This window comes from Equus przewalskii, chromosome 4 (assembly GCF_037783145.1).
Source record: "Equus przewalskii isolate Varuska chromosome 4, EquPr2, whole genome shotgun sequence".
Classification (NCBI taxonomy): domain Eukaryota; kingdom Metazoa; phylum Chordata; class Mammalia; order Perissodactyla; family Equidae; genus Equus; species Equus przewalskii.
The window spans coordinates 74,631,219-74,649,928 of NC_091834.1; the positions used below are offsets into that span (position 1 = coordinate 74,631,219).

At 37.7% G+C, this 18,710-nt stretch overlaps 1 protein-coding gene across 3 annotated transcripts in view; it reads left to right on the top strand.

The window, feature by feature from the left end:
* Positions 1 to 5,041: 5,041 nt before the first annotated feature.
* The window catches only part of CFTR (CF transmembrane conductance regulator), a 167,334-nt gene continuing 153,665 nt past the window's right edge, over positions 5,042 to 18,710 (top strand). The window contains exon 1 of one of the 3 annotated variants that reach the window (XM_070616359.1): positions 5,042 to 5,788. Coding sequence is in view for 2 of the 3 variants with exons in the window: in XM_008519582.2 (XP_008517804.1) it covers positions 6,190 to 6,242 (53 nt within the window). In the remaining variant the exon portion in view is untranslated. Of the gene's footprint in view, positions 5,789 to 5,985; positions 6,243 to 18,710 lie in introns of those variants that run through there. The other 2 variants (XM_008519582.2, XM_070616358.1) reach the window with 2 other exon arrangements.

Consider the following 18,710-nt stretch of genomic DNA (forward strand, 5'->3'; position numbering starts at 1 on the left):
GAAAATTTAATCTGGTGCTATGAATTCTCTTCTTCTAAAAAGCTTCAGTAGGAAAATGAAAAGAGAATCAATATAAATAACCTTTCATGAACAGCAGTTTTAGAAAATTCCAGATTTATTAGCTTTTATATTCATGACAAAGTTGTACTCTGAATATTGTTTGGAATTGCTCCAGTTCATTAGTAGCATTAATAAGTCCCCATTTTGTACAGACTGAGGATCTTTAAGATTTTTTATGAGGAATTACCTTTAAGTTACAGAAGACCCATCAGGGAGCCACATCCCATCTGGACACAGTTGTTAAGACTGTACCACTGGTGATGATCTGAAAGTGAGAGGAACTGAAAAACAGCTTTCAAATGTTATTTCAATGCAAAAAGAGTAAGGACGTTTCCACTACACAAAAATCTAGCTCTGCCTCCAAATCAAAATTATCTTATAATTGGAAGAACCCCTGAATTTCCTCCTTTTCATCCAGTCCAAATACAAGCAAATAACTTCAGAAGGAATGACGGAATCCAATGTTCCTGAGAATTCTGACAGTCTTTAGGGAGTTTAGTTTTCAATAGCATTCCATTTTGCAATGCTACACTGATTTATCACCAGTCATATGTAACTATAATTTCTATAATTTATTGAGTGCCTACTAGGTTCTAAGCCTTTTATGTCTGTTATATGCATCACATTTAACTAATTTCATCCAGTGATTCTCAAGCAGGAGCAATTTTGCCCCTCCAAGTGTATTTGGCAATCTTTGGAGACAGTTTTGGTTGTCACAACTTGGGGGGGAAAGGTAGTTCTACTGGCATCCAGTGGGTAGGAGCTAGAGATGCTGCTAAACATCCTACAGTGCATAGGGCAGCCACCCCTCATCAAAGAATTACCCAGTCCCAAATGTCAATAGTGCTGAGGTAGAAAGAACCTGACAATCTATTTGACAAACCTATGAGGTGGGTATGTTTTTTTATTATTATTTTTATTGAACTATATTTGACATATAACATTGTGTAGATTTAAGGTGTACATGTTAATTTGAGCCACTTACATATTGTAATATGGTTGCCATTGTAGTGATAATTAGCGCCTCTATCATCTTACATAATTATCCTTTCTTTTTAGTAGTTGGAATAATTAAGTTCCAGACTCTTAGCAATTTTGATGATTATAATACAACATTGCTGTTTATATTTTCTCTACTGTGCATAAGGTGGGTATTATTAACCTCATTTTCAGCACAGGGAACTAAGGCACAAGAAAGTTTAAGTAACTTACCCAAGACCACACAGCTAAGTAGGTAGTGGTGCCAGAATTGAAAATCTAGCTCTTTATTGCCTCAAAGCCCAAGCTCTTTCCACTCTACCTGCTACCATCTTCAGAGAACTTTGATGACCACCGGTAGATTCCAAGGTTTGAAGGGGGGAGATGCTTCCTCATTCTGTATACCTGCCTCAGTATTGAGTTCTTGTGTTAACAATTCATCTCTCGAACATCTTCAGATTTTCCCTTTAGGAACATATGTTAACTCAGGTCAGTAACCCCAAGAGAAAATTGTTGTTTGATTGTATATACCATATTACTAAATAAGAGATGAGTAAAAGGAAAATAAAAGACACAATTCCTGTCTTCAAGGACATTGTGGGGAAGAAGGGTTATGTATGTATATAAATAGAAGTAGGTCTGCATGTGTGTTTATAAACAGAATTGTCAGACCAAACATAATGTTGGAAGCAGTAAAAGTAATGGTAATCTGACCTAATCATCTACCAGGACACCTCTCTCTGGGTCTGAAACATCTTTGTTAGACTATAACGTGTATTTACATCCTTGGTCATCACAGCGGCACACTTTGAAGAGCCTCAGCTGCTCTTACCCTTCTAGTTTAGGTAAATTTATAAGCAGAACCAGTTTACGCACATGAAGCTCACAAGGCCTTGCCCTTCTCTTTTTTGGTGAGCTTTTCTTCCTTATAGGGGTGACTTTTTTCCTTTCTCCTCTACTTTTCCAGGTTTTACTGCACTCATGGTCACTACTTACTTATCATTGTTAAAGCTCGTTCTCAGGAAAGAATCTGAGGAACACACTCAAATTAAATTGAACATGATGAAGAAGTAAGGTATAGTGAAATTTTTCTTTAGTAATATCTAATGGTGAAACCTCAGCCATCATCTGGCAGAGTGAGTAACGTATGACAGGAAGGTTGTCTCTCATAAGCATTCATATATTGAGATCATTTGTAGGAAGTATATAGCACATTGCCGAACATATAGTAGGTACTAAATAAATGTTGGCTTCCTTTTCTTCTCTTCCTCCTCCTCCTCTTCTGGCTCCTTTTTAATATACCTTTAAAATGATGCCACACAATTTGTACACCCATGTTCACAGCAGTATTATTTACAATAGCTAAAACCCAAGTGTCCACTGACAGATGAACGGATAAGCGAAATGTGGTATATACACCCAGTGGAATATTATCCAGTCTTAAAAAAGGAAAGAAATTCTGCAATATGCTACAACATGGGTAAATCTTGAGGACATTATGCTAAGTGAAATAAGCCAGTCACAAAAAAGACAAATACTGTATAATTCCACTTATATGAGGTACTTAGAGTAGTCAAAATCATAAAGACAGAAGTAGAATGGTGGTTGCCAGGGGCTGTGGGGAGGGGAGAATCGGGAGTTATTGTATAATGCATTAGAGTTTCAGTTTTACAAGACGTAAAGAATTATGGGAATGGATGGTGGCGATGGTTGTACAACAATGTGAATGTATTTAATAACAGTGAACTGTACACTTATAAATAGTTAAGATGGTAAATTTCATGTTATGTGTATTCTAACACAATAAAAAAAATGATGCCACCCAAAGGGCCACCTAATCTTCTATATTTAAGATCAATTATGCTTAAAACATTAGGAAATTCTGTTGGAGGAGTATGGGTAGTGGTCAAATGCTTGGCTTCAGGCAATAGGCTGTTTAGGTTCAAATCTCAGTTTTCTCTGTTATTATTAACTCTGCAGCTTTCTTGGGAAAATTGCAAAACTTTCTGTACCTCAGCTTCTTTTTTTTTTTTTTTTTTGAGGAAGACTCGCCCTGAGCTAACATCCGTACCCATCTTCCTCTACTTTATACGTGGGAGCCTGCCACAGCATGGCTATTGCCAAGTGGTGCCATGTCCGCACCTGGTATCTGAACCGGTGAACTCTGGGCAGCCAAAGCAGACCGTGCACACTTAACCACTGTGCCACCAGGCTGGCCCCTGTACCTCAGTTCCTTTACCTGTAATATATGGATATTAAAGAAGTTACCTGTCCCATGAAGGTGTTTATAAGGATTAAAAAAGGCAAAGCATACTATGTATTTGACACGGCACCTGGCATATATAGTAAGGGCTCAACGAATGTAAGCAATTATATTATAATAAAATTGTATGAGCTGATATTGGGCAGGTTGGAGAGAAGAGCTGTGCTGTTTCCTATTACCACCTTCCACTCTTGTCCCAGCCCGTTGATCTCTGTCCTATTCCTGACATCTCAAAGCCACATTTAGGATTTTAGCCATGACCTTCAGCTACATTTGAACACTTTTCTGGTGCATGAGTCTATATTCCCACATTAGGTATGTGCCTAGATGCAAATCTTGACCATCATGTCCCAGTTAGTTCATTTGTTCATGTCTGCTAACAGTGTTAACGTTCTGAAGAATGGTGAAGTCTTACTTATACCAAGAACAAATTTGGGATGTAATCTTTTATGATAAAAATCTAGGGTCTTCCTATGTGCATGCGTGTGAACACACTTAACATGGAATATTATAATTAAATGTTATTTATTAAAAATATATAACTTCAGTAGCTACTTTGTAGATTTCTGCTTTCTTGTCTCAGTCTTGGATAGATCTAGGAATTACAATTTCATGAAACTAATGTGAAGATTTGAAAGACTGGGCTGGTGTGTAAGTGATAGTATATGAATGTATGAGGAATGATTTGATTAGAAGCAATATTACACACTGATAGGAGTGATGGTTTGAAATTAGACTGAAGTTCGAATCTTAGCTCTAACATTTTAGGCATTTACCTAATTTCTTTTGTCTGTTTCCTCAACTGAAAATTGGGGAGCATAATACCTATTCACATGGTTGTTGTAAGGTTTATACGAGATGATGCCTAGCAAATAGTAAGAACTGAAGAAACAGTCACGATTTTATTACTTCTTTCCAGAGGAAGGGGATTCATTGACAAATATCTGGGGTCTCTTTGAGCCATATCACTCAGTCAGCTTCTATGATCTTTGGAACTTAATTCTTAATCCCTTTATTGTCACATGCTCTTTGATAACAAAGAGAAAGTGACTACCAATTCATTTCAAAATGTGTGTATTACATTTGATGGGTCACACTAGCAGCTGTAAAGCAAACAACAGAGTGGGGGTAGGAAAGTGGATGGAGTGAGTTCAATCACATAGCTGGGAAAAGTCAATAATGAAGACGGAGGCTTCATTTGTGTCATACTGGAGACAGGAAAGCATGGGTACAGGATTTGAAGCAATAAATCAAGTTAGAAATGCTGAAGTTCTTTCTCGGCGTCTAACTTTGCGCAATTCGGTTTCTCTCTTTGCTCTTATTTTCTCTACTATTAAAATTTAGGATAATACAACTTAAATGTTTATAAACCCACTTTAAGACAGAAAAAGTATGACCTTGAAACACAAAGTGGAACTATAAAAACCTGCTGAACGCGTTCATTAATTTAAATACATGTTCCTGTCTATTATTATGAAATGCATAGTTTTGTTTGTACTGTATTTGGGTGACCACAAGTCAACAATAAGGTAATTCACAAGTAAACACCCTTGCCTCAGATGCAGAGGCAATGAAGTAATCAGACCAAAATTTTTACTTTCATCTGACTTTCTCAACTTAAACTCAATGCGCCCTTGCTTTTACACAGTAGGATTCAGGACTGAAGACTTGGCTCTTTAAAAACTATGAGACAGGCACACAATCCACCCACCAAAAACTCGGGGAAGGTAAGGCGCCCACACCTGGGAAAGCTTGGCTGCCCTTAGAGTTGAAGATGGCGTTTCTCAGAGTCAAGGCAGAGTTAACACGCTACCTTCGCTTCAATGACTGAATTCCTTTCTGTGTATTAGTCAGGATGTTTTGCTGACTGACTGTCGGAAATCTATAGGAGGGCAGGTTAGTTTACACACTGTCCACTTGCCATCGTAGTCGCTAACACACGCAAAAGCCTTAAAAACGCAGGCGAGACTGAAAAACTTCGGACAGACGATGAACAAATCCCAGGCGGGTAATGGACAAAGTAATAACTCCTCTTACCTCCTGATAGAACTTTTGCCCCCCATTAGTACGTCTCCTAAGGGATCCATGCTACAGTTGGAGCTCACCTAAGCCTGAAAATAACAAAGCTTGGTTCTTCCCTCTGACATTCAAAGGTGCACACATCAGACACTGCCGCGGAACCTTCCGGGTCTCTACGGCTGCATTTTGATACAGAAGAGACATATTTTCGTTCTCCTTTCAAAATGCACCTTGCGAAACACGAACCCGGCTGGGATCTCGGAAAAGGGGAGGAGGAAGAAGGCTCGGAGAAGTTGGCAGCTGCGAGTACCGGGTTCGGCGGAACCTGCCGCGTGGGAGGGTCCAGGAGGCTCCCCGGGGGCTGGTTCTGCTCCTGCCCGTGGCTGCTTCTGTCCTCGAGCGTCGGAGACCGGACCTGGACAGCGGCCGCGACTGTCCCCCACCTGCGGGCTGGGCTGGGGCTGGACGGTATGGACGCGGACCTGCAAGGAGCGCGCGAGACGGAGGAAGGCTGGGAGGCAGAATCGGGAAAGGGAGGCGCAGGGCAGCGAGGGAGGGAAGGAGGCGAGAAGGAAGGAGTGGTCGGGGTGCGGGCGGGGGTGCGGAGGGGGTGGAGAAAGCCGCTGGAGTAAATTTGGGGCCGGACCAGGCAGCGCCCGGCTTTTAACCTGGACAGCGGAGGCGGGGGAAGGAGCAAGAGGAAAGAGGAGGTGTGTGGGGTAGGGTGGGTGGGGGGAGTTGGAAGCAAATGACATCACAGCAGGTCAAAGAAAAAGGGGCGAGCGGCAGGCACCGAGGAAAGTAGGGCGTTTGGCCATTAGGAGCGCGAGCCCAGCCTGTCCCGGAGGGACCCCGGCGCCCCAGAGACCATGCAGAGGTCGCCTCTGGAAAAGGCCAGCGTCATCTCCAAACTTTTTTTCAGGTGAGGGGGTGTCCAGCTGAAGCTTTGGAAGGACACGTGCCCAGGAAAGAGGAGGGCGAGTATGGGCTGGGTTTTGGGGAAAGAGGAGTAGTTTTTAAAAAGATGCGCTATCATTCATTGTTGTGGAAGAGAACGTGGATTTTGTGGAATAAAATAGAAAACAAGAAGAGATAAAAGAATAAACTGAAGCCCATTGTTTGCATAGAGAGCCTTACCTTAACACCAAAGACTTAACTACTTGCAACTGAAAGTCATACTCTCAAGACCCATGTGCTACTGTGCATTGTTGTCTTAGACATTTCTAAGAAATTTATGAGTTATAAACTTGTTAATAAAGACTCAAGTTTGGTTCCTTGTTTTCCCCCCTTCATGCCTTGGAAACTTAGATGTTTTCTTGGCACACAGACAACAATGCCATGCCTACCTGTAGCAGGTGCTCAGGAAACATTTGTTCACTGAATTTTGAACTTTTTTGGGGGAGATGGGTGAAGTGGGTAATATGTGCTTAAGTTAAGTTTTTATTGTTATGATACTGAGTACATCTAACAAGTATTTGCTGCAATTCCATTATTCTTCCTTTTAAGAATGAAAGCAAATCCTTTGAAATATCTATCCTGTTTTAAAAAGCCGATTTTAGAAGCTATAAATTTTAAAAGAGGGGTCAGAATTATCATGGAAATGCAAAGCCATGGGACTAGACTTTTAATAAATGGTACTCTTATCCTACTTCGCAAGCGATGAGCCATAAAAGCTTGCAAACTTCATCTAATGAGATTTTTAAAAATAGAGTCTAAGTTCAGAGTCTTAGACAAAGTGTAATTAGATGTAGCATTTCATGTTTGAAGTGTTCTTTGGATACTGTATCTGCTTTGTTCCTGTTAAACTTGTAGGAATGAATGAATAGGTACAGCTCTCCCATGGGGTATTGCTTGACTCATAATTATCCAGTGAATCAGCATACTTAGGTATCATAAAAGCCAAATATATTATAAATATGCCCATATGTGTGTGTTGGGAAGGGACTCAGCTTTCACATCATTCTATAATTTATTCTCTCCATGTGCAATAAGCCTGGAACTCAGGTGCTAAGGAGAGGCCATTGGCCGTTGAAGGAGAGCTCCTCCCTGTGGATGGGAGAGCACCTTGCTCTTTGGAATTAACCCTTTGTGTTGATGTTTCCAGCACCTTTTGTTACTCCATCTATAAAAACTGGATTATCTGTTGATCTATTTTCCTACTATTTTCTGAATCAGAATGCTAATTGGCATAAATTGTAGACTTTTTAGTAGAGCACTTTGAGGAACCTAAATGCCAGTTGGTCTAAAAGTGCAGTTTTCAGAAGAATGAATATCCCATGGCTACTTCTAAGTACTGAGTACTAAGAAACTTTCAATTAGCTCATTGTTGATTTAAATTAGATCATTGTTGATCTATTGAAGTTTCTTTTTTAGCAGATCACCTTATAAATTTTAGTATAGTTTAAAAATGCTCTCAGGTTGATTTGTAAGAAAAAATGTATTATAATGGCTACTAAATTTCTTCAGAGCATACTCATTCCTGTTCTCCAAACTATTTCATAATAAGTTGCTCTAAGAATAGGTGTATTTAAAAAAGTTCAGTTCCTACTATTTATAGGAACTGACAATCACCTAAAGTATCAGTGATTATAAACTTCCTTCTGGGTTGTAATTCTGAAAGGATAAGAAATTTATTTTCTGCAGTGGATTAGACAATACTGCTTACGGATCACAGGTATTAGGCTTTGGGTTCAGATTATTTTGTTTCAAATCCCGGATCTGCTACTTAGTAGCTGCGTGACCTGAGGCAAGTCCCTTAACATTTTTGTGTTTGTGTGACTTGACCTTTAAAACTTGGAGACTATTAGGATCTATGTCAAAGGGGTTAATCTCTTGAGAAAAATGAATGTAAAATGTTTAACCCAGGAAATGTTAGCTGCTATTATTATTATTATTATTATTATTATTTTTCAATTACCATATTTTTACGTTCTTTATAATACCACATACCTTGTTTATATAAGATACTCAATTCATCTTTGTTGAATATAATTTGTGACTATCAGTCTGTCTATGCAATAAATGGGCCTGGATGAGAATTTAATTTAGGTAAAATCTCATCTGACGTGGCCTCACCAGATATATAGGAAAAAAGTCATATGCTTATATCCTATGTTGTTAAATGTCTTAGAATTTAACGTTCTGAATATGATCCCTTCAGTTTCAGAGTCATAAAAAAGTGAAATTGTTCCAGTCTGGGTTATAGATTATATTAAATATCTCTTTCATTGTTTAGGTTTTGTTATTGGAGAAGCTAGTAGAGTGGGGAAGATTTAAGTACTTTCTTAATTTTGCATGGGTTTCACAGCAAGTACAAAATTTGAAAGACATCTGAAGTGTCACAATGCTTATATATATATATTTTTTTTAAATAAACATAATCTAAAAGAGAATTTTACCACAAAATTTCAGAAAGCTTATGGATATCATAGAAAACAAGTACATTAACTTAAAGTTTTCTTGAAATAGGAAGGTGTTTTTAAACTAGAGGTGATATATTTGCATAGAATTTATGATTCATATACCAGTGGGAATAATTTACAAATGTTTACCAACAGAGATTATGTTTTTCATTTTTGAGTAATTTTTCAAGTTTATATTTTCCGATAACTTTGAAGGTAGTTATTTAGTTTGTTCTCTCTCTTTTCTCTTGTGTCCTGAATTTCCCATACTCTGTTTAGTTGTTAGATTGTGTATCAAACCATGTGTCAGATGACACTGCTTGAATTTTGGTCATGGTATCCATACCGGAAGTCTAGATCTATACTTGAGAAATTGTCAGAGCCCCACAGAATCCAAGGATACAGTGTCACAGATCTGTTACAAGACTGGACATAGGGCCCCTCAATAAACTCCACAGGTAACTCTCAAGTAAGACCAAAGAGTAAATAGTGCTAGGATCTTAGGTGGAAATTGAGCAGAGAATTGCATATTGTAAATCTCAGGTTAGTAATAAGACAATTTAAGATATTTTTGTAATTATTAAACACAAAGTAATGAGAGATTTTTAAACAAATATGCTAGAATTTGTTCATCAGAATGGGTGTGGTGGATCAAAATAGCTACCAATGAAAGCTAAACGCTTATTCTAAACATTCTACCTTTGATCAAAATATTTTTGGATTCTCGTTATGGAATTACCTTAAAAACAGTATATAAATTTCTTCTCATAAATACATAGTAGCTTCATTACTTGATAGCCATTATTTTATATTCCTAGCTTGCTTTAGATTAAAAGTCATCTTACCCAGACCAATCAATTGGACTTACTTCTAAATGAGTTTTGATGATATCTGAAAATCAAATCTATCCTGAAAGTGTAAAGATTTTTCATCATAGTTTTCTTTGTTAACAGCCAAATACTACTTAAGTTTAGGTATCATTTAAAAAAAATGTACTGCAAACTTTAAAGTTTATTGCACATTAAACTTTATTGCGCATTTCCTAATGAAGGGAAACATAAGTGCTTTGAGTAACAGAAACATAATTACAGTATGTATATTATGAAAGACCCATAAAAGTGACAATTCTGAAGAGGGACCACGCTTATTTGGTTATATAAATTATGGCATATTGTAAAAAAAATCCATCAAAATGATTTTATATTTACATTTTATTTACATGTTTGCAAAGCATGAGGAAATCTAAAATTATGGCAGAGTCATAAATATTTTTGCAGTTTGTTAGGGGTGTTCATAGAAATCTTGCCAAGGGAGACCAGTTAACTACTCAGATAAGAGTCTAGTCCTTTCTTGATCAATACACATGCGTTATCTCAGCTTTGTCTCTCAGATGGCTTAGACTATCCAAATCAAAAGAAACAGATGTGTAAAACAGATGGCCAATATGAGATGCACAATTCATATTGAGAATGTACAGCTGCCAAGGGTGCCTGAATACCATGAGTCCACTTTGTCAGTCAATGGGCAAATGCCATGCAGTGAGGACCGTCAGGGGTTCCATACACTCTCTTGGCTTTGTCTCCTGTAGGAATTGGAGGAGGCTACTTTTGGGACAGTGGCCCCTCTCTCTTGGATAGTGTTGCCTGAACACTGACAAACGTTGATTCCTTACACCAGTCCCTTAATGTTCCTTTCTATCCATCCGCCTTTTGCTGATCATGTTTTGTTATGATACAGTTCAGATTTTTCAATTTGGGATATGTGTCGATTTTGATTGGTTTAACTCCCAGAGTACTAAAAGTACCTCCTTTGCACAATACGACTAAAATTGTAAGTATATATATTTTAATATATAAAACATATGTATATATAATTTTCTTTTTGTTGATTTTGCTAGTTTAAAAAATTCCTCCTTGGTTTAGAAGTGTATTCCAATAGTTTTTATGTAGTAGTTCTAAATATTATTACTTGACTTTCCAGGAGTATTCTTACGTAGTTATAACACAGCATATGGTGTAGCTTTACTATTCAATTCCTTGGTAGGGAGAGAAGTGGAATCTATTTTTGTTAACTGCCTCATCAATATTTTATGTTTGTTGTGACAATCAAGATATCCCCCAGAGCCCACTGATACACTAGGGAAATCATGGTTTTCCAGTTTTCCGTTTATGTTCTATGGGAGGAAGTAGGATTTCGTGTGATAATATTGAGTGCATAAATGTTGAAACTTGTTTAAAAGGCTCTTAAATGAGCACCGCTATAACATGTGTTATTGTTAGTGTGGTTTCACAGGAACCTGTAATTGCAGTGCGATAGAGCTACAGGATAAGTATAGGATTGCAAAACCATCAGGGAAGAGTGGTAACCATTTAGCACGCAGCTGTCTGTTGTTTGTCAAAACTTTAAAAATACCTTTGACTCAGCAGCAATTTGGGCAATTTTGATTCCACTGATTCCTGACGCATCTGTGGAGGACGCTTCCCTGGGGCAAAATCCCTGTGGTGCGATGCAGTCAAGAGGGGAAAACAGATCATGATAGAGATCTGGTTGTTTGGGGACCCTGATTGAAGGTTTAGTTTATAAATGTAAGTGCTTTATCATAGAGCAGATCCTTACTATTCCAGGTGCTTCTCTTCGTTCCTAAAAATTTACTTTGTGGTTGTTTGAGAGTGAAATTAGCATTATAAAGTGGCTTTCCTATTGAGCTATGTGTCAGCAAAGAGCTGAGGCTTCTTTGAGCAAAAAACCTGTAAAAATTCAGATTGCTTGTGTAGAGAATGAATATATTCTTACAGAGCTCTAAAAGATCTGGTTTCCACAGCTGTATCCAAGTCACAAGACTTTTTGAGTTTGCCATTTTCTGTGCAGCTCCGTTAGCTTATTCTGTCGTTCAACATCAGTGACTGTTTCAAATTGTAAAGCCCTGATGTCAGGGCCTTTACTTTTATGACTTGTTTAATGTAGTATTCAGACCATTTTGAGGCTCCTGCATGTAATGGTTTAATAAATATTTCTTTGTGGTGATGATGATTCCATGGTGATCAACCCCAGAGACTTACAGAATTGTAGGTTGATGACATTCATCAGTCGTGTAATGCAACGCTGTTCTGATAAAAAGGGGTCGAAGGAAGCTGGACCGTGGACAGATTTTTAATACTTAGAACAATTATTCCATCAAATTTTTCTGGTGTCCCTTTATGGTCAGGCCTTAGCCTTTGTGGGAAAGCCTCCTTGCTAAATTCTTTCCTCATGGGGTAAAGAAATGATTTGAAGGGGGCAGGCCTGGTGGCACAGTGGTTATGCTCGCACGTTCCGCTTTGGTGGCCTGGGGTTCACCGGTTCATATCCTGGGTGCAGATATGGCATAGCTTGGCGAGCCATGCTGTGGTAGGCGTCCCACATATAAAGTAGAGGAAGATGGGCACGGATGTTTGCTCAGGGCCAGTCTTTCTCAGCAAAAAGAGGAGGATTGGCAGCAGTTAGCTCAGGGCTAATCTTCCTCAAAAAAAAGAGAAATGATTTGAAGATTTCTGCTAAGTCATTCTTGTTAGGATTCTCAGCCCTGAAACTGGGCTTTACTCTGATATAATCAGAGAGTACTCCCGTAGATTGCTTCAAGGAGCTGAGTCAGAGCAGTACTTCCTTTGTAGGTCATGATTCAGAGCACTTTGGAGGATGCCCTGATTCATTTATTCACCACCTTCTGTATTCCATGTGAGGCATTAAGGAGATTGAGGTGGACAAGAAAGAAATTGATGGTGCCTTCTTGAATGAATTCTCTGAACCCCAAAGTCTCAAGGGTTTATAGAAACGCTCTATGGGGCATCAAATCCAGTCTAAGGCTGGTTAAGGAAGGCTTGCTGGAGGGGTGACTCTTGAGTTACACCTAAAGGAGGTCGTCCAGACAAACAGGGTGGGGATGAGTTAGGAAAAATCTAAACACAGAGGCAGCAGACTGTTTGTAGGACTAGCAGCAAGAGTGAGCACAGCACCTTCAAAGAATTCAGAGAAGTTCCCTGTGACTGAAGCGTAAGATGTGTGACACAGATTTGTGGGAGATAGGTCTGAAACACTAGGAAAGGCCAGATAGTAAGGAGCTTGGTGAGCTTTGTTTGGCCTTTATCACACTGGAAGCCATGGATTTCAAGCAGGGGAGTGACATGGCAAGTTCAAAGCTGTTGCAGTTTCTTAAATGATGAACTGAAAGAGTGGCAATAGTGATAGAGTGGAGGAGATGGATTTGAAACATTTAAGGGGTAAAATCAACAGGTTTGGTAATTGACTAGATGTGCAAGGAGAAGGAGAGCGAAGCATTGAGGATAGTGTCTAGATTTGCTGACTTGGGTCACGGGATGGATGATGGTGAAGCTTAGGAGTGAGGAGATACAACAGGAGAAGGAGGCTGGGGGTCGGGGTGGAGGCCTATGCAGACGCTCTGCTTCCTTTTTAAATAAAAACGAAGATGCATATGGCTCAAGGCCAGGTAATATGGTTAGTTGAAAATATATTAAAGTGATTTAGAGCTTTAGATAAGAGATACTTAGATGTCTGAGGTGATAGAATTATAAATACTTCCCTCACACTGTTCAGTCAAGTCCAGGATGGTATCTAGGAAGAATTTAAAGTATCCACTTGTTTGGCTTCATTGTGGTACAGAGTCACCTGAGAGCATGTCAGGAACAAGTAGCTATGTTCTGGGGACAGCACTGGCTAAATTCTACTTAGAAATTCTCCTTAGAACCCTACTGCTACCGTCCCTTCCAAACCCATCAAATGATGTCTCCAGTGCCCCGACCCTACTATAACTTCACTCAAACAGTGGGTTTTACCCTCTGATTTTTATGATCATAGACATTCAAGGAGGTATGAAAACCTGCTGGGGCTTCAAGTTTTGTCTGCCATGATTGAGTAGGTAAGAACACACCTGCTATCATGAAATTTTTTGGTGTGTGTTGAAAAAATATTCTCATGACTCTTAAGAACTTCACAAAGGTACCGAAGAATTTCATCTCGTACCAGTCAGACCAATATGTAAAACTTAAGCTTAATAGGCAGCATCCTAGAGATGCTGACAGCTGTGTTTAGAGGTGATTCAAAGGCCAGACCTTGGAGCTGCAGTATTGGTTATGGGAGCAACAAGAAAGTGAAGCCCCTCCTGGCCGGGATTGGCAATCCCAGATTTAGAGGCAGCATATTGGAGAAACTATGTAGGAAGCTCTCTTTGCACATTTTGTTTGTTTTAAACATCTCTATGAACTCTGGAAAATAAAGCCACTACAATAAAGCTTTGCTTTTCCAACCAAAATCCATTGCTATACTTTAGATCAGGAGTTGGCAAACTTTTTCAGTGAAGGGCCAGATAGTAAATATTTTCAACGTTATAGGCCACGTGGTCTCTGCCATTGTGGGCAAGCAGCTGGAGACAACATGCAAACTTGTGGGCATGGCTGTGTTCCAATAAAACTTTATTTATGGGCACTGAAATTTGAATTTCATATAATTTTCACATGCCACAAAATATTCTTCTTTTCAAAACATTCTGTTGCAACAAGCTTCAGAATACCCAGCTTTAAGATTACTTAGTTTAAAATAAAGATCTAGAAAAATATTTCAAGGTTCATAAGTAATTAATATTATTGTATTTAGCAATTGAGTAATTTTAAGAGAAAGTGAAACAACTAGACATGCAAAATGGACTTTTCAGAAGAAGAGCAAGTAGTGGTTTAACAGATATTAGATAATTTCCAGAATACTTTTGTCTTGTAGGAATCGATTGACTGTTTCTTCTTTACTTCTTTTTTGCATATACATCTTTTGATGCATCCTTCAAGGCAGAGGCTCTATCTTATCCATCCGTGGGTTCCAGCACCTGTCTGACTCCCTGGTGCCTAGTAGGCCCTTAAAATATACTTATTGAATTGAATAAAACTTGACAAATTCATTTTATGGCTATGCTTTTAAACTTAATTTTTGATGGAAACATAAAAATTTGCTTATAAATATAAAATTAAAAAACTTTCCATTTGGTATTCCAAAGATAAAAAGTCTAATTTTGAATAAAAATATTAGCTGTTTTACCAAATCTATGTGTATAAAATAAAACAGGAAAATCTGTTTCTTTTGCTTTCTTGTGGAGTTCATGGAACTTTCTAGGAAAATTCCAGCTTAAGTTAGTACACTATTATTTTTCTTAGGAAGATCAATGATAGGCAACTTTATTGAAGATGTTCTTGTACCCCTGAAATATTTTTCTCTTTGAATCTCATGAGTATTCAGGATGACTGACAGTTTAATTTTAAACCAGATTATTAAAATGATTATTTCCAAATTTTCTTTCTAAATATATGTACCACAATTTAGTCTTTAAAAAAGAATTCATTTTAGTTTTGTACCTATGAATACATTTTTTCAATAAAGTAAGTTGACTGACCAAATACTTATTACCAAAAGAACTTCTGCCTTTCAACTCAAAGATAGACTTGGCTTCTAAAAACTCATATTAGCCTCTTTTTTCTTTTATTTGGTACCTAATAGGGTTACTCTCTTCCATCCATAAAGGTCAATGTATAGCTTGAATATATGCTCTGTGAATTGCACAAAGCAAATAAATCTCTCATGGATTAATTTGATTATGGCGTGAACTTGAACCAACATCATTAATACAGTTAGACATTAGGTATTTACATAAATCACTTAATTCAGAGCATAAAATTTATAACTGCAATGAGATCTAAAAGTTTATTCACTGTTTTAAGAGTTTATAAAACTGATGAAATTAAAACTCAGAGGTAGCCATCCCAGTAATATCAGAGCTAAGTTTTTATGTGATGTAATTTTATTAACTGGAAAGACAACCATTATAAAATGAACTCATTAATGTAAAAGTAGTAATTTGGAAATACAGCTGTTTATTTATTTATTTATTCATTCATTCATTCCTGCACATATGCATGCATTTATTCAGCAGAAATGTTGAGTCCCTGATATGTCCCAGGCATATAGTGGTTTGAAGACTTAGAACACATCAAAACTTACTGTGCATTCTAATTATTCTTCTTTTACTGGAATTTTCACCTTAATATTCTTAGTGATAGTTTTTCTCTTTGGAACACAAAGCCCATCATAACCTTCTACAGGTTTTTCCCTTACTCTCTTTAATAAAGGGGACCTAAACTTTTTGTTGATTTATGAAATTGACTGAATAAAGGTCATCTCACATAATAAAATAAACTTTTCTAAAGCCAACGATATAATTCCTTGACAGCAAAAATTGCTTGATCTATTTAAAACAAATTTAAAAATACTTCCTATGAAATGTAAGCCTGAGATCTTTACGTTCAGAAATGTGTATTGGATTTAGTTCTTGAAGACAGTCTTTGGATCCACTGAGGTGTTAACTTGGTAACTTTGCAGCCTTTTTGAACTCATACAAGGGTTTGTTGATTTGGCTGTTTCTGCTGCCGCCAAAGGTAGCAACACAACTCTTGTCTTCCCCGAGTCACACTCTGTCACTCCAGTCACTATTACTGTACCGTAGAGTCAGATTCTGGGATTAGTAGACATGTATAAATTATTATTAAAAAATAATGAGCCACCAAATCTGCTGTTAATGAAAGTTTGATCAAAGTTTAGTTATTCTGTTGCAAGGGAAATCTAGCTAGAAACAGGATTGAGAAATTCTTTAGGGAAACACTTAAGCTCTTAAAATTAGGAACTCTTACTTCATAATTAACAGTGTTTTATATAGCTTTAGAAAAGTGCTTCTCATATTGTTGTCTGCCAACAACCTGCTCTAAATATATATCTATCTTAATTATTACATTCAAATGATGTACATATTTTAAATATTATATATTCTTATTAAATATATGTATCTTCTGCTCTAAATATATGTACATATATATGTATATATATCACATTAAATATGCAAATTTCTAGATCCCATTCCATACCTACAAAATCAGAATCTCTGAGAGAGGGCAATTACTTTTTTTTTTTTTACATTCCTGATGATTCTTTTTGCCTACTAAAATCTGAGAACCATTAGAACAATCTTAAGAAAATGGGTTTAAATGGCCCAACTAGTGCTTCTCAACCTTAATAAAAGATTGAAAGACTACAGATTTGAGGACAAAAAACAAGATTCTACTACATTATCATAAAATGTGGAATATGGAGGTGATTCCATCTTCTCCCAGCTCTATTAATCTTCTCTCTTCTAACATCCTTCTTTTTTAACTTTAAGTTGCAAGGAAGAGAGTTTTGAAAGTTCACCATTTTTCAGTAAATTAACAACAGATATATAAATATAGTTCGACTTGCCACAGAATTCAAAATTTCCTGTTAAGTAGTTTTTGAAATCTGCAGTTTTGCCGTCTACCACTTCCTAACATTTACTAAGCACTTTCCATGTACCAGGGGTTAAACATATTATTATTCAAACAATTTTAGATGGGTTCTACATATAAGAAATATATGGTTTAGAAAGATTAAAGAGTTTATATAAAGTCACCTAACTAATTACTGTGAAATCAAGGTGTGAACTTAGATTGATCTAAATCCAGAACTCTACTCTTAACCAGTGCATCACATTATCCAAAAACCTAGAATAGAATTGGTGAATTATATAACTTCATTTAATTTTGTATATAGGTTTCTTAATTTTCTTCTCTCTGAAATTTATTATTTTTGATACAAACCTTATAAAGATTATTTTAAAAATGCATTAGACTCAGTTCTTCTTGGAAGAGCCAGAAGCATGCCCTCCCATTGTCGTTTTGCGTAGGTCCATGTGACAAGCTACGTGGGGCGGGAGGGATGAAGAGGAGAAGATGGAGAGTAGGGAAGGGCATTGTCTTAGGTTAACGAGATCTGGAAAATTCTAAATGTCTAGTTGAAGATTGAAAGATGTGGTCAGCCGAAGCAGGCCAGTAGCCAAACATTGTCACACAGAAACAGCTCAGTTGCACAAAACTTGACCCAGACTGCACTTCTTATCCTGATTTGTCCCATCCAGGTACTGGTCATCACCCTTCATTTTTTCCATTTTCCAAATCTAGCTTCTTGTCATTTTCCACCTCGTCAAACCTACTGAGCAAGGCTTTCTGTTGAGTTTTGCATCTACTCTTCTTACTGTACTGACATCACTGCCTCAGCTGTGTTCCAGGTCTAATCACTTCAATTCTCTCACCATTGCCCACCTTCTTTGGTGTCCTACTGTGATCACCACTCCCCAGCTGTTCATCATTCCTGTCATCTGTTTCTCTATGTTTACTCTTATTCTATTTCTTGGGGCTGAAGGAAGAGGCAGTCACCTGGCAGATGGTTCTTTAATTTGATGTTTGACACTTTGTGTGTCTGTGTGTGTGTGTATCTATCTATCTATCTATCTTGGATTTTCCTAGTACATTAATTTTTATGATTTTTTAATAATAGGGGCCTGCCCCATGGCCAAGTGGTTGAGTTCACGTGCCCCGCTTTGGTGGCCCGGGATTTCACCGATTTGGATCCTGGGTGTGGACTTGGCACCGCTCATCAGGCCATGCTGAGACAGCATCCCACATGCCACAACTAGAAGGACCCACAACTAAAATATACAACTATGTACTGGGGGGATTTGAGGAGAAGAAGAAAAAAAAACAATAATACTTTTATGAGTGAATCCCAAGTTCCAAATGAAATCTACCATGGAACTGCAATATATACAAATGAAAGTGACAATAAAAGACAGTAACCCCTTCATAAGTACAAAGGTATAGTTAACCTCCTGCCCCCCAATAAGGGCTGAAATGATTATGTAACATTTATGCACAATTTTCTTAGCCCTACCTGCTTACGTTTTTCACAATGTTATGTTTCTGAAATGGAGATGCCTCTTATACTTGATGTCAAAAGAAACTTGTCAGCCATCAAGCCCAGGAATAAACCATAATATGAGAACTTAACAATACATAGAAGGGGTATATTCCTGTGACCTCAGTTGAGTTATT